At 50.7% G+C, this 20243-nt stretch overlaps 1 protein-coding gene across 2 annotated transcripts in view; it reads right to left on the bottom strand.

Annotated features, from left to right (window-relative positions):
• LOC120879289 (triple functional domain protein) overlaps positions 1–20243 on the bottom strand; it is a 151105-nt gene that overhangs the window by 85070 nt on the left and 45792 nt on the right. For both annotated transcript variants that reach the window (XM_040262249.1, XM_040262248.1), the window contains exons 20-22: positions 17308–17450; positions 16610–16709; positions 1795–2038 (exon numbers count right to left, since the gene is read on the bottom strand). In XM_040262249.1, coding sequence (XP_040118183.1) covers positions 1795–2038; positions 16610–16709; positions 17308–17450 — 487 coding nt within the window. The remainder of the gene's footprint in view (positions 1–1794; positions 2039–16609; positions 16710–17307; positions 17451–20243) is intronic.

Raw genomic sequence — 20243 nt, 5'->3', positions numbered from 1 at the left:
GGTAACACAGCGGGGCAGGCCCAGTGCCGCCTGAACCCAGTAACACAGTGGAGCAGGCCCAATGCTGCCTGAACCCGGTAACACAGCGGGGCAGGCCCAGTGCCGCCCGAACCTGGCATCACTGCAGGGCGGGCCCAACACCACCCGAACCCGGAACCGCAGCAGGGCGGGCCCAACACTGCCTCATAGGCAGCTTGGCCAGAAATGAAAGCAGACGCCTCGGCTTTGGGCCAAATCTGAGAATTCTCTGCCTTTCTCTTCAGATCCCTGGAGATATCACAGCCCGATTCTTCCAGCTGGGTACTGAGGTGACGATAAAGTCACATTCGGGCCCTGAGGGCTCCGAGCACGGTTGGGGCTCGTTCCCGAGGTGAGCCGGTCAGGAGCTGTTTCCTGTACAGCTCCACTGAGTCACCGCCGTGACTAATGCTCAGAAGCCGGAGGACTGTCTCCAGGACGGATTGGGGCGAAGGTAGAGTGGCACAGCTGACAAGTGGAGGGAGCAGCTGGGACATCCCCATGCTAACAGGAAAGAACTGGAACATGCAGAGTACGTGATGCTCTCAGGAAGGGTGAACAAACTGCAGAACCCCAAATCTGTACTGCAGAAAACGAAGACTGATATAAAGTGGTTCACAGCATAGAAACTACCCATGCTGAATTTTTCTAGAAACTAAAGACCAGTGTTTCTGAAAAGCTCTTAAAAATCTCCTATCAGCTCCTAAGATGAGAGATTAAGCAACACAACTGAGCAGACACCCTGCACGCTGCATATAAAGTTAAGATTCTCTAGCAGTCATCATTTAGTAGTAAAAAGAAACAGGTGGAATTAATTTTAATAGTATATTTTCTTTAATTCATCCTATAAAATATAGTGCTATATCAGCATGCAATGACTATAAAATAATTGTACATTCTGTTTTCATTTTAAGTCTTGTAGTCCAGTGTGTATCGGGCACCTGCAGACCAGCTCAATTCACTCAGGCCCCATTTCAGGTCGCATCAGTCCAGCAGTGGCCACACTGGATGTTTAGATAAACAGACTTGCTAGGAGGCCATTACTGACCTGTCCTGACACGTGGAAAAGTGGCCTTATGACAGCTGCCTGTGTCTAAGCAAAGTCTGCAAGCAATGTCAAACGCTGTTTGGTTCAAATACCCTGCTATTTCAGTGGAAAAACACTTCTTTCAAAAGCCATCTCTCTTGTCAGAGCTTCAGACCCCTGACACTGAGGCCTGCCCAACTCAGCTCGCTTCCCTCTGGGGGTCCAGCTGTGTTCCCTCTCCTGGCAGGGAACTTGAGGGCGGGGGGTCTCAGATGCCCGGAGACACTCAACCAGGCTATAAAGATGGCAGAGTTATGCTTCCAGGGCCTGCACACTCAACCATCTAGTATTTAACACAAACAGAATAATCCACAATGTGAAGCCTGATTAGGGAGACGCTGAGCGCGGTCCCACCTCTCCCACCTCTTCTCAGCATCACCTGGAGGAGGACACTGCCTTTCTGTCTGCTCTGTTTATGAAAGACACTGGCTTCCAAGAGAACGGCTCCCTTCCCCCTTCTCTAACCTGGGATCTTACAACACGGTCTGGGGAACCGAGGCAACCAATGCACCATTATTTCTGAGTGACAGGTGACAACCACAGCCCCCAATGGATTAAAAAGGCCCAGGGATGCAGTGATGAAGGGCCGGGGCGCCAGTGACCAGCAGGGATTGCACCTCTTATGGGGCTGCAGAAGTGCGGACGCAAGCCCTGCTGTCATTTCCGGGAGGATGCCCACGAACGCCTACCTTTGTGGTTGAAGATGCCCTCCATCTCCATGCTGCTCCTGGAGTGGGCGATGCACAAGGAACCGCAGGGTACCAGGCCCTCGGCCGCGGGCGACCGGTCAGTGGTCCGCACCAGGCACCAGTCGGGCTTGTCGTGGGGCCGCTCCAAGACTTCCACGGTCTGGCCGCGGCGGATGGTGAGCTCGGTGCTGTTGCAGGCCGTGAAGTCGTGGATCACCACGGTCAGCTCGCAGCCGCCTGACAGCTGGGGAGGAGAGGGCACAGGTCAGCCAGCGTGCCCCCACCACGGGCCTGCAGCAGGTGAGGCTGGCACCCACGCCCAGCTGTGTCAGGGCGCAGGATGCCGCCTGAGTGGGGGTCCTCAAGTTTTCCGTCCCTGAATTTACCTCCTTTCCAAACCAAGGGAATAGTGTTTTTTTTACTTTTTCATATTCTAACGTATTTTCCAGTGTGTTACACTGTCACAAACTGAAGATTTTTTATATGCGTGTCCAAATATTTGCTTGAGACATATCCTCCTCCTCAAAGAGCACCACGGACAGGTGATTCTCGAACAACGTGGGTGTTATGGGTTCTGACCCCCTGCACAGTCAAAAAAAAATCTGTGCATAACTTTTGACTACCCCCGAACTAGAGGCCTACTGTCGACCAGAAGCCTTAGCAATAACAAAAACGGCCGACTGACACACATTTTGCATGTCATGTGCATTACATACTGTATTCTGACAATAAAGTAAGCCAGTAAAAAAGAAACCATTATTAAGGAAATCACGAGGAAGAGAAAATACATTTATAGCACATATACGTATTTATTGGGAAAAAATGCACCTATTATAAGTGGACCCACACAGTTTAAACCTGTTTGTTTACAGGTCAACTTCCTCATTTTAAACTTAAAGTAAAGGGGTTCCCAGGTAGCTCTAGTGGTAAAGAACCCACCTGCCAGTCCAGGAGACATAAGAGACACAGGTTGGATCCCTGAGTCAGGAAGATCCCCTGGAGGAGGGCACAGCAACCCACTCCAGTATTCTTGCCTGGAGAACCCCCATGGACAGAGGAGCCTGGCGGGCTGCAACCCATGGGGTCACAAGAGAGCTGGACATGACTGGAGTGACTGGGCACACAGCACAGCACACACGAGTACACACTCTGCTCGCAGGCTTCTGGGGGGGTTGTTATGAGATGCGGTGATAAACGAGACGGAGTCCCCCCCGGCCTGGCGAGCGTGGAGTGGCCTGGAGATGGCAGGCTCCTGGGCGCCTGTGCTGCTTGGACTGGGAGGTCCCTGCAGAGCAGTGAGCCTGGGACCCTGAGACACATCTCTCTCCAAAACCCTCAGAGCCCTCCCCAGCCCCCACGGCACCTTCCCGACCCTCTGCCCCGGCCCCACCCCACACCCCAACACGCCCCTCCACTCGCCGCGTGGTTTGTGGCCTGAAAGGCCTTTCCCTTCTTCCTTCTCCTCTCTCAGCTCACTCCTGTTTTCTGGCCAAACTCCTCTTCAGTCATAGGCTCCCTGAAGCCTACCCACAAACTCTATGAAGAGCACCAACTCCACGACCTGCTCGGGAAACAAGGCGCAGGGCCTCTCGTGACCCTGTGCTGTCCACCTGCCCCGGACTGCACGCTCCCTGGGGACAGCTCACCTGCACGCTCACCACGGCTCCTCCTATGCTGCGAGTCTCACGACCAGCGCCCCGGGTTTGGGCGGTCCCCTCTGGCCCTCCAGCCCGGCCGCCCCAGGCTCAGGCTCACCAGTGTGTCCCTCATCCCTGGGTGGGGTCCACACCACACCCTCCATGCTGCGTCCCCGTCCCTCCAAAGCAGTGAGTCTGGGACACGACTCGTCCCGGGCTGCCTTTCGGGTACTGCGCCAGTCACGCGCCTCCACCCTCTAAACGCTGTCAGACTCTGGGGTGTCTGTCTGACTGCTCCCTCCCTCCGCACACCCACCCGGCTCACTTCACTTGGATTTCTGCAGTGGTCTCCTGAGGGGCGTGCCTGATCCAGGCTTTCTTTGCAAAGTACCTGAACACTGCTGCCAGATGCTCAGATACGCCATCCTCCTACATACACATTCCTCAGTAGAAGACTCAAAGCTCCTGTCACAGGGTCCCAGCCCACTCGCCAGGCAGGCTCCGCGGCTCCTCGCGTGCCTAACAGCCCGAGCGGCCGTGTCCCCTTCGGAGGCAAGTCTTGCTCCCGTGTCCACAGTCCCTTCTACTTCGAGCCCCACCTGCCCAGTCTGTCTCATCTAAGTCCCTGTCGAGTCCCTCCTCAGGTGTCTACCATCCTTGGCAACTTTCTCCTTAAACAGATTATGCCTCAGCCCTGACATGAGCCGTGTCTTGGGTTGTATGTGTGTGTCTACCCTCGGCACGAGCAAACGGGTCTGTGTCGCGCTCCTGTGAAGGTCCCAGCCCCGTGTGTGTGTGTCTGCCCTCGGCACCAGGAGGCAGGTCTGTGTTGCCCTCCCCGTGTGTGAGGGCACGCCTGGGCCCATCCAAGGCACCGCTGAGACCCTGGGGCTGAGGGCCAGGCTCCTCCTGGAGCACCCTCGGGCCGGGCTCTGCGTCCAGCCAGTGCTCACACACTTGCTGGAGTGAAAACGGTAAAACAGGTTTGCTCTATAAAGGAAGCCACTGTTTGCAAAGCAAAACAAAACACGGGCTTTTCCTCTGTGGCTCCGGGAAGGGAGTCTGCTGTGTTTGGTGTGTGACGTGTGCCTGGTTCTCTGCCACCCTTTAGGCATCGGCACACGAGAACAAGACGGGCGGGCGCAAAGACACGTCCCCTTTGGCCCCCGGCAGAGAGCTGGGAGCCGCGCCCCCAACCTGGGCCCGCGGCCTCTGCTGTGCTCCGTGCTCCCCGCTGCCCTCCTGCTCTAACCAAGCCTTTCTTTCCAGAGCAAGTTTAGATAGAATAAGAAACACATGTCCACTAGACAACCCCAGAAAGCAAAACAAAACTCGTCCAAAATAAAGCTTAAATGTCGATGAAAGGAACTCTCTTTGCTAGGCCACAAAGGACTTTTTCCACCAGTGACTGACCCCCCCTTTCTAAATTTTACAAACTTTTCTCTGGAAAAACCATGCTGAATCTCTCCTGCTTCTCTGCGAACAATTGAAGGGGCTGCTGTTACAAGGTTAAGGGCAGAGGCTCAGCCTGAAGAAGAATTTCCCTTGTTACAAAAAAAAAAAAAAACAACAACAACAAAAAAACCCCTGTTATGGAAGCGGTTAATCCCTGTAACGAAAAGGAGGGATGTTTCCCATCCCAGGGAAACGTGACCCGTGGACAAGCGGTGGTGCGGAGCCCAGCTCGCCGAGCACCCCCAGGCCTGCACTTCCTACAGCCCTTTCCCTTGGCCAAGCTCTCCTGGGATGGCCTCCGGTCCACCAGGCCTGCCGTACATGTGGTCCCGGCGAGTCACCACTCCAGCTCCGCCCTGGGAAGCTCAACTTCAGACACTGCCCCCTCATCACCAGCCTGCGCAGGCCTGCTTCTCCATTGCAGGGGATTTCTCAGACAGCTCAGGGTTCTGTCGTGGGGGCAGGGTGAGAAGAGAGGACGGGGCGGCCCAGAGGGATGGAGCTGGACGCTCTTTCTGGCTCCGAGTTCCAGCCCCTCGCGCAGTAATCAAAACTATTGGAAACATCTGTGCCCTTGACAGGGCCTGAGAAATGAAAATCAAGCCTGTTCTGACAAAGAACTGCATACTGAGTCAAAATTCTTTTTCAAAGGCTTTAGGGAACTTAGTAACAAAATCTAGTATCAGAAGAATATTTTCAAACAGTGCTAGAATTATCGTCCAAAAACAAAATCATATCTTCTTGGCACTGCCCCTAAGAATAAGCTGAGTTTTCCCATAAGAATCGCCTGCATGAATTTATAAGAGGAGGATTAAATGGACATTTTCTAGTCCAGAGAAGAGAGAACCCGTGAATTTCTGTCTCGGTGCTCACGTTTGAATGTTTTAAACTTATTCCAAAGCTCGTCTTTAAAACCAGGCTTGTTAATTTAAACAAACAAACAAACAAAAACTTTTTTTTTGTATGAAACACTTAAAATAACTATTTTGAAGTATCAGTGCAAGTCATTACAGCCTTTCGAGTTAAACTCCCAGTAAGAAAAAATTTAGGCTATATGTTGTTATACATAATTATATATACATATTTTACATCATTGACAGGTCTTTCTTTACCAGTGATATTTCTACCCCTAGTGACATAATTTCGTCACTATGTTGAAGGAGTTACCATTCCATTTATCTAGTTTAGAAATTCGCTTTTCCTTTTCAACCACATTTTGTTGAAGTTTTCACCTTATCTTTTTCCACATCTATATATTTTATGGACTTGTATCATGGGCTCCTTACCACATGCAGTTTAGGATTGTAATTTATGAAAATCTCAATCCCCATGGCATACAGTAACTCTTGTGTCATTCTCATTAGAAGATATTTTTTCCCATTATTTCTGTTTTTCATCTTGAAAAAATTACACGTGGTGATTAAAAATCATGGTAGTAAAATGGTCTTAATTGGAGCAAGGGCCCGCGGATACTTTATAATGAAATGCCTCCTCCAAGAGCAACTGTGTCCCTCTGAAAGGGCGGCCAGGGGAACTCCAAGGACCGAGACGCATGCACAGTTAGCAGAATCAAACCAGAATCTCTTTGCCTGAATTCTCTCAATGACTGAAAATGAGTAAGCGGCTGTTTCACCCAAAAGGAAGAAACACTTGCAGCGTCCCAGGGACCGAACCCAGGACTCTTGCACTGCAGGCGGATTCTTTACCCTGTGCTGCAGGCATGCAAACCTTCCACAACCGCCACACAGAACAGAATTGATTTTTTACGTTTTCTGGAGAAAACACGTTTTACTATTTTCCTTCACCTGAACCCAGGCAAGGACAGTGACTGAAGCGGAGCCGTGGCTGGGGGCTTCTCGCCCGCCTGTTGGGCTCCAGCAGCCCCTCCCTAGAGCTCTGTAATGAGGTGTGTTTGTATTCCAAGAATGCACAGCTTTGGGAAGGACAACAGCCAGCACCTGGCTCGAATGACCAGCTCTCAGGTGAGTTGTGGGCCAGGCTCCGCCAGAGGAAGAGGGGCTCTTGACGACTCACACGAGGATGGGGTAGCCCTCACTACAAGTGAACCTGCTTTCAGAACCTCAGATTGATTGCAGGTGGGTGTCAGACCAACTTTCTGAGGGCAGCACTTCAGAAGGAGGAGAGACGTAGGCTAATAAAAGCCACCTCCCTTCCAGGGCAGAGTGTACAACCCGCAAAGTCACATCCTCCAGCCCAGGACAACGCGGGCGCTTAGAAACCGCACTAAGGGTCTTGCAGTTCTGCAGGAGACACACAGAGCAGAAAGTGGTTCCTCAGCTCAAGGGGACTGGAAAGCATGGCTCTGTCAGTGGCCACGGTTACAAGAGACAGGCCACGCCAGCAGCCAGAACAACCCCCCCAGGACACGCATTACCCAGCCTCTCATCCACCCAGCAGCTTGCTCCCTGGGCCACTTGGTGGAGGCCCGAGGACTGGACTTATCAGAGGCCATCCTAACCATGTGACCACCAGGGCCCCTTGCTCACCCCAACCCCAAGGCCAAGTTCACGGGACCAGCCATCATAAAACCTGCTGCTGCATCTCCAAGAGGACCACTGTGAGTCTCTCGCACATCCGGGTGAAAAAAAAGAAATCTGCGAGAACTGAAAAACGGCTAAGATGGCAAAAATGCCGTGTTTCTCACCACCCTCCCTCTGCCAAGAGAAAGAAGGGGGGAAAAAAAAGAAAAAAGAAAACAAAAAGAAATCTATGAGAGAAAAAGCTTTTCCCAAAGCTTTTTATTCAGGAAAGAAACTCTGGGTAGTTTTTTTTTTTCAGGGAGGTTAACCCTTTTCCCCGGAGAAGGCGATGGCACCCCACTCCAGTACTCTTGCCTGGAAAGTCCCATGGACGGAGGAGCCTGGTGGGCTGCAGTCCATGGGGTCGCGAAGAGTCAGACACGACTGAGCGACTTCACCTTCACTTTTCACTTTCATACATTGGAGAAGGAAATGGCAACCCACTCCAGTGTTCTTGCCTGGGGAATCCCAGGGACGGGGAGCCTGGTGGGCTGCCATCTACGGGGTCGCACAGAGTTGGACACGACTGAAGCGACTTAGCAGCAGCAGCAGCAACCCTTTCCCCATTACTAATGTGATCACAAGCAGTTCTGACTTTACAATAACTTGGAAGTCTTCCTTGACTGTGACACACGTGAGATGCAATGGACAGTTATGGTGTCAAGAAGCTCAAACTTCCCTGGTGGTGCAGCAGCTAAGAGTCCGCCTGCCAACACAGGAGACGTGGCTTCCATCCCTGGGCCAGGAAGATCCCACATGCCTTGGGGCAACTAAGCCTGTGTGCCACAACTACTGCCTCTGGGCTCTGAGGTCACAACGGTTGAAACCTGAGCACCCGAGAGCCTGTTCTCTGCAACAAGAGAAGCCACTGAAATGAGAAACCTGGGCACTTGGCAACGAAGGATGGCCCCAGCTTGCCACAACTCGAGAAAGCCTGTGCAAAAGCAAGGAAAACCCAGCACAGCCAAAAATAAATACATAAAAAGGCTAAAACAAAAGCATGCCAAGAAGTTCACCTGGAAAGATATTTTTGAAAAGGCAAACTTTAAGTGTGGAAAGAAAAGCCAGGCAAAGCAGAGAGAAGACAGCTCCCGGGTCCCAGGCCTCTGAGCTCTGCAGAAGCTGGATATGCCACACTTGCCCTCACTCTGAACCTGTCGGAACCAGAGGCCCCGGACCGTGCTGGGCAGGTGCTGAGAGCTGAGCTGCGGGGCAGGACTAAAGAGCTTCGTTGACCAAAAAGCGGGAAAAGGAAGGAAGCAGGCGGCTGGACCCACGTGTGCTACTTTCAGTCACTGGCCTGGAAAGGAAGACCACGGGTAGGACAAGGGAGCCCAGAGGAGCCTGCTTGCTGTGTTTGCTGAGTGAGCAGCACTTATCCAGAAACGTTCATTTGAAAGGCCTCTTTCTTTATCCCCTGAAAAACTAAGGCATGGCAGGCAGGTAGCCAGCTGACGGGTCCCTCCCACAAAAAAACAGGCAGAATAAACCTTTCGCCTTGAGTCGGAATCAAAGATGGGCCACCGTCATCAACAGTGACTTTGATGGGTACCATAACCTTTACATTGAAAAGCACTTCTTGATCCGCCACTCTTTTTTGAAACACTTCTGTTGCTGTTATGCCTGAAGTTGTACTTTTGAAAAAAATCTGCCTTTTCGTAGAACTTAAGCGCTCTACTCTAGCGTGGGGGGATCTTTGTTTTTCTGATTGAGCAACTCAAGTCATGAAATTAAAAGACGCTTACTCCTTGGAAGAAAAGTTATGATCAACCTAGATAGCATATTCAAAAGCAGAGACATTACTTTGCCGACTGAGGTCTGTCTAGTCAAGGCTATGGTTTTTCCTGTGGTCATGTACGGATGTGAGAGTTGGACTGTGAAGAAGGCTGAGTGCTGAAGAATTGATGCTTTTGAACTGTGGTGTTGGAGAAGACTCTTGAGAGTCCCTTGGACTGCAAGGAGATCCAACCAGTCCATTCTAAAGGCAATCAACCCTGGGATTTCTTTGGAAGGAATGATGCTAAAGCTGAAACTCCAGTACTTTGGCCACCTCATGCGAAGAGTTGTCTCACTGGAAAAGACTCTGATGCTGGGGGGGGATTGGGGACAGGAGGAGAAGGGGACGACAGAGGATGAGATGGCTGGATGGCATCACTGACTCGATGGACGTGAGTCTGAGTGAACTCCAGGAGTTGGTGATGGACAGGAAGGCCTGGCGTGCTACGATTCATGGGGTCGCAAAGAGTCGGACACGACTGAGTGACTGAACCGAACTCAAGTCAGCGAAGGCTGCATTCATTTTGTGGCTTTATGGGTGCACTTAAAAAGCCACAGTCACTTAGAAAGATAGAGGGAACCAATGCCAGATGCCACCTCTGCCAGGCTGCCGGCGGGGAGGGTGTTCCCTGCTTGTGCCTGCAGGGCAGCACCTGGCCTGGGCTGCACAGGGGATGATGGCCTCACACCTGGGATGCACGGATCAACCTTGTGAAGAGCACAGAGTCATCACCCTACATGTGTGCAGCTGATGTGGTAGGACTGAAGAAGAGTGGTTAGGAAAACGTCTCAAGCGAGAATCTCCCCTTCTTCAGAGGCTGCCCATTCGGTACGTGGTCAGTGTTTACTGCTGAGACATCAAGATGCCAAAGTCCAGGCGCTAAACCCGAGCTGTTTACCTTTAGTACAGCTTCAAGCTTCTAATAAACACAGCTTCTAAATCCATCGCAATCAAGAGTGCTCAGCTAATGGATAAGGAAGTTGTGGTACAAATACACAGTGGGATATTACTCAGCTATAAAAAGGAACCCATTTGAGTCAGTTCTAATGAGGTGGATGAACCTAGAGCCTGTCATACAGAGTGAAGTCAGTCAGGAAGAGAAAGACAAATATCGCATATTAACACGTACATATGGAGTCTAGAGGGCTTCCCCAGTGGCTCAGAGGTAATGAATCAGCCTTCAACGCAGGAGTTGCAGGTTCGATCCCTGGGTCAGGGAAGATCCCCTGGAGGAGGAAATGCAACCCACTCCAGTATCCATGCGGGGAGAATCCCATGAACAGAGGAGCCTGGCGGGCTACCGTCCATGGGGTTGCGAACAGTGAGACACGACTAAAGCGACTTGGCACGCACATGTGGAGTCTAGAAAGATAGTACTGATGATCCAACTTGCAGGGCAGCAAAGGAGACACAGACATTTTGGACACAGTAGGGAAAGGAGAGGGTGGGATGATATGAGCAAATAGCGCTGAAACATATACATGCTGTAGGTGAAACAGACCCCCCAGTGGGGGTTCAATGTCTGATGAAGGAGACCCAGAGCCAGTGCTCCGTGACAGCCTAGAGGGGTGGGGTGGGAGGGAGCGGGGGCGGCTCCAGAGGGAGGGCACACACGTACATCTGACGCTGATTCACGCTGACTTACAGCAAAAGTCTCCACAATAAAGTAATTATGCTCTAAGTAAACATTAAAAAAGCAAAACAACAACGGAAGTGCTCAGTAAGAGGCCGCTCTATAGTGCGTGCAACAGCAGATAATGAGTGGCTGGGAAGGAGGCGCTTTTTCACATGAAGACACGGTCACAGCTAAAACCTATGCAGCACTCGGGACATGCAAGCCACTGTTCTAAACCCACACTTTTAGTACAGCCCTGGAGTAGGGAGCAGTATTGTCCGCTTTTACAGATGAGGGAACAGGTGGAGAGGCTGCTGAGCAGCAGAGCTCAGAGGCCTGGCTGGGAGCCCCTCCCTGCTCGGTCGTGTCTGACTCTTTACAACCCCATGGACTGTAGCCCGCCAGGCTCCTCTGTCCATGGAATTCCCCAGGCATGAACGCTGGAGTGGGTTGCCATTTCCTCCTCCAGGGGATGGTCCCTGACCCAGGAATTGAACCTGTGTCTCCTGCACTGCAGGCAAATTCTTTACCACCTGAGCCACCAGGGAAGCCCAATCATCTGCCGCTGGTCATTAAAGACTTTGCTTACTCTACTCTTGTTACCGTCTGGGCAGAGTCAGGACTCTGATCCCTGGGAATTAAAACTACGTGCTGTCAATGGAAAGGCTTCCGGGTGGAGTGACTCAATTTCATGCCTATGCGGGCAAACCTACATGAGGCCCTGGGAGGTTCTGGCAAAGCCAGCCCGTGGGGCGGAATCTCTGAGTCAAGGCTCCCTCTTGCTTCTGGCAGCTTCGGGCAAAGGAGAGAGCATGAGCTTAAGGGGGCTGGCACATAGGCCAGGTATGTGAGCAGTGAGGCTGAATGCAAGCGGGAGGCACTTCCTAAGTAGGCTGGACGCAGGTTTCCTTTCTTAAAAATGTGAATCCAGCCACATTTTAAAATGTACTGGCATTAATTACTTTATATACTGCCGCAGCACTACAATCTGTGTAAACCCGTCCAAGTTCCTACAGTGGAGACTGTTGCTTCCCAGAGGTTTATTGACTTTTTAAACTGCATAAAATTTCATATCCTCAACGTAGCGCTAAATACACTTCATGAAAAATAACTGAAACCGTTTATTTTTCTAAATGTGTGGACTCACACATTCACATCACAAGCTTAGGGCAGAGCATGCCAAGTACCAAACTCAAGTGAATGTCTTGCTCATTACAAATAAGACCTGCATGGCCTTAGCCCTGAAGAAAGCTCACACCTGGCCCCCTGCTGGCCTGGGCTCCTTTCTGGCAGGCTGCCCCGGCTTGCCTTGGCTACTTTTTCCATCCCAATTTCAAGATGCTTTGTTCTATGCTGCTGCTGCTGCTGCTGCTGCTGCTGAGTCACTTCAGTTGTGTCCGACTCTGTGCGACCCATAGACGGCAGCCCACCAGGCTCCCCTGTCCCTGGGATTCTCCAGGCAAGAACACTGGAGTGGGTTGCCATTTCCTTCTCCAATGCATGAAAGGGAAAAGTGAAAGTAAAGTCGCTCCATTGTGTCCGACTCCTAGCGATCCCATGGATTGCAACCTACCAGGCTCCTCTATCCATGGGATTTTCCAAGCCAGACTACTGGAGTGGGGTGCCATTGCCTTCTCCAGCTCTGTTCTATAGAAGCCTATATTTGACCCTCATATTTTTGTATTTTCCTTATATATATAAATTTTTGTTATATGAAGCAAACCACAAGACTAATAAAGTGGATAGAAGGAAAAAAATATTAAAAACTGCTTCTTTAATATGCTAAAAGTACTTAGCTTGTACTCAGCTTGAGTGTGAAATAACAGGGTGTAGAGTCACCAGGTAATTAAATGCACATTCGGTTTCTGGCTCCCCACTCCACTGTTGGGTGGCCCTGTGAGGGTCATCAGGCCTCCCTCGTCCCCTCAGTGCCCCGGAGGCTTCTCCTCCCTACCTCAGAGAGGCAAGCTTAGGACAAATGAGGTAAGAATCTGGCAAGTGTCTGATTCCTTTGGAACCCAAATCATAATTTCATGAGATCGCTTTATCAGCACAATACCATTGAGATGAGCGGGAATCAGTGCTGAATTACATCTGAGACAGAGAGATGGCCTATTTCAAAACTGACGTTTCAAGGAAAGAAAGGTCCTCGTGGGGACCCGTGGTCTGCATCGGCTAACTGCATCGGCGTCCCCTGGAAAGCAGGGGTCTCCAGCGGCCCCTCCTTCACAGACTCAAAACCTTCTGTGCCTCGTCTGAGATTCACTACAGCACTGGGCAGATAACTTTTCTTCAAGAATTCTCCAAGAGGCCAAGTCAAAAACATCCCCCCACCCAGTTTCTGAAACGGAACCAAACTCCATGATAACAACTAACTCATAACAGACATCGTAAACGAGGTCCAAGAGGCAGAATATGGTTAAGTAATTGCGCTTGCCAGATCTATCTGCCTCTGTCAGCAGAGGCTTTAAACTTGAAATACGGAGGGTGGGAAGAACCTCAAGACATACGAAAAGTTAACTGCCTCAGAGATAAGAGGAGGGTTTTCCGGTTAAGCCCACTTTAGCGCAACAGTGCATTTTACAAACTGACGCAGAAAAGGAGGCCGTTTCCTAAATGTATCCTCCCTAGTCATCAACTGACCCTGAGACCTTCTATCGGAGAAGTACAGATAGGGAGACGGCTGCAAGAAGAAGGCAGAGAACACACGTGTGCAGGCCCGTGTGTGTGGTCGCAGCCACGGGCCATGGCCTGTATGAGGCTGCAGGGGTGCGGCCCCTCCAAACCCCACTCTGGGACGCATCCCCCGACTTGTTCTCAATGCAGAGCCCAGAGTGGAGGGGACAAGCCCCTGCAGCTCCACGGCCTGAGGAGGACATGTCAGCCCTTTCACGTACTTCTGAGCCTACTGAAGCCCTGTGGCCTCACTGAGGGGCATTAAATAGCCACCTCCACTTCAGTCAACAGCTTTGGCGTGTCACTGCCCAGGCTTCAGAGTCATGAGGACATTAGGCTGAGAATGAGGCCACTGCCTCCGCGGCCCTGGGGGCACGGGTGGAGGACTGAGTACAGGCCGCCTTGAAGAAGTGGCCCTGGGCGCGGGTGGGGGTTTCTGAGCCAAGGAAGGAAGTTCAGGGGTTGGGTATGAGAGGAAGTAGACCAAAACTGGTGAATTACCTTCAGGGATAAAATACTTAAGAGGCGGCTCTTGAATAATTCCAATACCCCAGTAGATCTCCGGTGTAAAATGACTAATTTCTGCAAACCCATGCTTTTGTGAGTGGCTGATTCCTTCCCTCTCGTAAGGTAGTAGAACTTGCTGCCTTAAAAGCAACAGTTCCTAGGATAATGCCTTATTTTTTCTACAGGAGCTGTGCAGGCTCGATTCTGAGTTCCTAGAGGCCTATTCCAAGCAGAACAAGTGAACTCTTCCCAACTTCAGGACAGACCTTTATGTCTGAGGTAAACCTCCTGTGGACTCCAGGTAGAGTCGGGGGCTGGAGAACCAGGAGACCCCCTTACCAGGTGCAGGGATTACTTCCAAAATCTCACCACCCATCTACACAGAAACCACCAGAGAGAAACAAAGTTACCTTTCTTCTAGAACCAATCCCCGGAAAAGAGCTTAACATCCTTTCCAAAAGACAGAACTCTTTACCCGTAGGTTTGTCTGGCAATTTCACTCAAATAACTTATTCTTAGAATAGACTTTACATACACACATATGTATGTATAGCTAGCACCTTGCTTTTATAGGGTCTTAGTTCCCCGTCCAGGGATTGAACCCACACCCTCAGCAGGGAAAGCGCTGCATCCTCGACACCAGGCCGCAAACTCAGATAAACACAGAGCACATCCACGAGAGGATATCCGGTAAGACTGAGTTTGGGGCCTGGTGGGCCCCCAGCGGGGTGTGATGCTCAGTCAGCCTCGGGGGGTCTGTGAGTGGGTCGGGATGGAGGTGGCTGGTCCCCTCGGCATGAGCCAGTTATTTTGGACTTTTCCTTCAGGTGGAAGTCTTGCGCGACTATTTAGATAACCCAATTATCTCAATTATTGTTTTTTTTTTTTTTAAGAAAATACTCGGGATTACTCTAAAGAAAAATGTCCAAGTTCAATTTATTTTCTTAACCGCAAGACTACGGGTGGGGCTGCAGAGAGAGAGGCTATTAGGCACTGAATGCCTGAACAGCTCATTTATCTTATTCCTCGTTATTACTACTGGCGAGAAATACTTGCTGAATGTAATACACTGAGCTCGGAACAAAATCAAATGAGACACTGTTTTTTTTTTGTTCTCCAATCCTGGTACTCAAAGCAGTCTAAGTTCTGGGACTTATTACTTAGTGAAGTCAAAAAGGAGGTTGGGAAAGAGCTAATTACTCGAATTAGAAGGATTCTGAAAACATGAAAGTGGTGAGGAAAACAACATTTTTAAACCTACTTACTTCTGTCCTGGAAACAACAGTCAATACCGTGGATTCTTCTGCAAAGCTGAGTGAGAAAAGAGCCACGTCTGGGCCCCTGAGACCAGCTGTGGCAAGCGGGCTGATGCCGGGCTCTCTCTGACAGCAGTCGCTCCTGAGAGACTGGAGGTCAGGGTCGGGAGTGGGCTGTTGCTGAGCGCAGACAGACCCTAGATCCTGGGACTAAGGACTCACATGGGGAAGTCCAGAGTCAAACAGTGAGAAACTACCTAGGAATTCTGAACCGATGGCAAGACCAAGGAAACCCCCAGGTGAGTGAGTGAAAGTCGCTCAGTCGTGTCCGACTCTTTGCGACCCCATGGACTATACGGTCCATGGAATTCTCTAGACCAGAATACTGGAGTGGGTAGCCCTTCCCTTCTTTAGGGGATCTTCCCAACCCAGGGATCGAACCTAGGTCTCCCGCATTGCAGGCAGATTCTTTCCCAGCTGAGCCACCAGGGAAGCCTGAGAATACCAGAATGGGTAACCTATCCCTTCCCCAGCGGATCTTCCCAACCCAGAAATCGAACCGGGGTCTCCTACATTGCGGGCAGACTCTCTTGCAACTGAGCTCTGAGGCAAGCCCAACGAAACCCCTACTTGCTGTTAAATAATTTGTTTCAAGAACCTGGTCTGGTCCTCTAGAAAGGGAACTGGGCAGGTGTTCCTCTTGGTAGGGACAGAGGCCTCTGTGGACATCGATGCCCTCCACTGGCCTTTACAGGGTCCTCTAGTCACCTGTGTATCACATAAACCCAGGCGTCCACCTTCTCCTATTGGTTTGTTTTGTAGGTTTAAGATTTTATCAAGACAGGATCACGGGACTCTGTAGGCCACTGCTGTAGGTGAATCTAGACTTCTCTAATGCACATCAGACCCTCCCTCCTGGTGGAGCACGGGTGCAGGCCCAACTGGGGGCCTCCTGGTGGTCAGTCCACGGCGACTCAAGGCCTCCCCCACCCTCTGCAGATGCCACTGCTCCTGCCTCAGTCAGAGCAGCCCTGCTTTTATGCACCAGGGCTCTGTGTAAGATTTAATGTCAGACAATAGGGTCTTCTGCTTAATATAAAATAAAAAAGCTTAAACACAAAACCTTAGGACACTCGCACAGAGAACCATGCAACGGCACTGGAGAGGATAAAGGATTGTTTTCCTGAATTCTCAGGGTTCAAGTCCTCTCATCCTGACACTCCGTCTTTGCTCCTGGCACCCCTCGTAACCCATGGCAACTGTTTGAAATGCTGAAGACAAACTGTCCTTTATCGACAGACCGGAGACTGGCTACACGCGCCTCCCCCAAGAAAGGGCCGGCTCCCGCTCACCTTGTCGCTGTCCAGCGTGTTCTGAGATGTCCGGGAGGCGATGGAAATCGTATCTGGCTGGCTGCTGCCGTCTCCTTGGCTGTCCAAATCCTCTCCATCCCTGGAGACACAAAGATGAAGATTCCTGACGCTGCTGGGTCTGCGCCTCAAGACTAGTGACAAGTGTCCATCAGACAGTGGACAGAGAACAGATTTGTTCAAAGAAGTGGGAATCGGTCTGTATGACTGTGGCTGATATTAATAGTGATGACAGCTGATCACTCTTCAGTGAGGACAGGCTTTGGGCTGGACCCTGGGCTGCGTGTCTACCGCCTACCACTGCACTTGGTTCTCCCAGTGATTAAATACAGCCGAAATGGTCAGTGCCGTCTTAGAGACGAGAAGCAAACGCGTGTAGGTGCTCACAACTCGTCCAAGGTCACAGGCACTGTTCACACGTGCACATGGCTTAACGGTTGGAAAAGGAGGAGAACTAGGGATGTGCGTGTAGACTCTCAGTGGCATTAAGGTGAAGGAGGCTGTTGTCTTGACGAAGCAATTTCATTAGGAAGAATGACGCTATGTGTGAAGTGTATTTAAAAAGAACATTCCTCAAAATGTTTTTGAGAAAAATTATTTCTGAAAACTAGTAAGTTAACATTGCCTTGTTACTGCCCTTAAATAAACACCAACTTGGAAAAACGTCCCCAGACACTGACCTCCTTCCCTTCTGTCTCGTGGCTGGAGCTGTTTTTGGGATGTGGATGGGCTCCTTCAGGGCACCTTTCAGGTGGATGGTCCTTTCCTGGATCACCTCCCGGATATGCTTGATCCAGTCCTGCTTGTTCTCGATACTGGAGGCCTGGACAGAGGGTGAGAATTGGTCAGGGTACTGCACTGACCACACTCAGGTCCCCGCACTGCATGAGTTGTTCATTTAAAACATAACTTTTAAGCAGAAATATTTAATGTGCCACTCAATAAATGACCCTAATTTTGAATATTCTGTCATCTGGACCATTTTCATTCTGTATAGCATTGATGATATTCCAGATCTCTGAACAGTCTAGCAATCGATCACTCCCCAGCCCCAAGACTTTTTAAGCAGCCTTGGGTAAATTCTAAGAAAACAGAGCTGCCCCCAAACCCAGATGTCCTGAGGTCCTTTAGGCAGACAAGCGGCCCGTGGCCCTTGGAACACCAGGAACAACCTGAACCAGCGGCCCCCCACCCCACCCATCTTGCCACCTCGCCTCTTGGACTCCTGATCAACAGGTGCAGCTGCACCGATTCTCCACTTGCACTCGCTCCCCACCCCCACTTGCACCCTATGGAGTCAAGGCCTCCCTAATCCTCGTGCCGTAAAGGAGGACCCGCAGCCTGGACACGTTAGAAATGTACCCAAGGTGACACTGCCAGCAGGTGAAGAGGCCAGCATTCCTGGGGGTGGACATCCACACACACCCATCCCCTCAAACTCTGCCTGAATCCACCATGTGTTAGGCCGCTGGGATAAACCAGGGCGGCCCACTGTAGCCAGTTACATATGGTGGACTTCCCTCAACTCCACTGCATTGCTGGACAAAGGTTCTCTGCAAAGGACACATCACAGACACTCAACAGGCACTGACTGAATGCACACATATGGCATCATAGTTTCCAGATTTTTCTTTCACGGTGCCTCAAAGGAGGTAGGCTTTTTTTTTTCTTTCCCCCCTCCCTTTTTACATGACCTGGGCCTTAGCAACAGTTTTTAATTTCCTTATGGAAAACATCCACCTCCTATGATATAAGCATAATTCCCTGAGAATGATTACAACAATCGTCAGTGGGATGATGCATGAGATCAGGCAGGGAGGGGAACCCAAGCATTTTCTCATGGTGGACCTTGTTTTTGTCAAGGCCCATGCTGGGAAAGGAAATTAAGACTGAGAACTCTCTTTCTAAATAACATATTTTAGCTGGAGGATGTGTCTTCTCAGTTGAGGGAAAATTGAGGGAAATAAATGAAGGACAGAAGGAGCCTCTTGCTTCTCTTCCCAGATCCGAGGCCAGGAGAGCAGTAAAACCCACCTCTCCTGGGGAGGGAGGCAGAAAGATTAGGCGGCTGGGGAGTCTGTGCATGAAGTAAGCGTCTCAGGATGGAAACTGTGAACGACGCGGAACTGTTGGAATTTACACGCCTGATACAGATGTTTGGGAGGTTAAACAAAGGGAAGTGACTGAGTGAGAACATCTGGCAGGGTTTCAACCGCAGAGGCGACCCATACCACGGTTCAGCAATAAAGAAGATCCCAGTTATTTAAATAAAGCAAGCGAGATTACATTTTATGGAGAGCAATGCTCCTAACCTTGAAGAAATTAAACGTGGGAAAAAGGTACCAATTTTTCAGAAACAGTAAAACAAAGATAATGCAGCTGGAGGACTAAATAAACCAGTCAATCCTACAGGAAATCAACCCTGAATATTCACTGGAAGGTCTGATGCTGAAAGTGAAACTCCAATACTTTGGCCACCTGATGCAAACAGCCAACTCACTGGAAAAAGACCGATGCTGGGAAAAATTGAAGGCAGGAGGAGAAGGGGGCAACAGAGGATGAGACGGCTGGATGGCAGCATCGACTCAAGGGGCCACGGGCCACTTGTCTGCCTAAAGGACGTGAGTTTGAGCAAACTCCGGGGGACAGCAAAAGACAGGGGAGCCTGGCATGCTGTGGTCCCGTGGGGTCACAAAGAGTTGGACACAACTTAGCATCTGAACAACAGCCAAGGTCCCACTTGGTTAGGAGAAGGGAAAAGTCTGCTTCATACTCTAGGTAGTCTCAATCTGTTTAAGAAAGGATTTAGAAATAAAACTCTTTCAGACGATAAAAGTGAAAAAGGTCCTAAGTTTGTTCTACAGCTACTAGGCCATCGTCAGCACTGACGCTGGCCCCGTTACCATCGCCACTGCTGCCACTGGGCCTCCCTGGCGACTGTGACAGTGATGCGGGAGTCCTGCAGTGCAGGAGACCCAGGCTCAAGCCCCGGGCCAGGAAGATCCCCCGGGGGAGGGAATGGCCACCCACTCCAGCATTCTTGCCTGGAGGACTCCATGGACAGAGGAGCCCGGCGGGCTACAGCCCACGGGGCTGCAGAGAGCCAGACACGCTGAGCGACTGACAGCTTCAGTTTTTCACCACCGCCATCTCAGGCTCCCCTGGTGGCTAGGCTGGTAAAGAGTCCACCTGCAATATTAGAGACCTGGGTTCGATCCCTGGGTTGGAAAGATCCCCTGCAGGACGGAACGGCTACCCACTCTAGTATTCTGGCCTCCAGGACTATACAGTCCATGGGGTCGCAATGAGTCAGACACAGCTGGGCAACTTGCACTTCACACCACCATCTACACCCTCACCACCACTTATACAATAACTACCACCACTGTTAAAATATCCACCTCCTCCACCATCCCTACCACTGTCTACATCCTCACCACCGTCTATCGCATCACCACCCCCTCCACCAACATCTATACCTTCACTACCATCTATACCATAACTACCACCATCAGTGCTAAAATATCCACCAATACCTACACGACCACCACCACCATCTCTACCACTGCCTACACCCTCGCGATCTATGCCATAACCACATCACACCACTGCTAAA

This window comes from Oryx dammah, unplaced genomic scaffold (genome assembly GCF_014754425.2).
Source record: "Oryx dammah isolate SB20612 unplaced genomic scaffold, SCBI_Odam_1.1 HiC_scaffold_20, whole genome shotgun sequence".
NCBI classification, from domain to species: domain Eukaryota; kingdom Metazoa; phylum Chordata; class Mammalia; order Artiodactyla; family Bovidae; genus Oryx; species Oryx dammah.
Note: the sequence above shows the minus strand (reverse complement) of the source record. Positions and strands in the feature narration are given on the sequence as shown.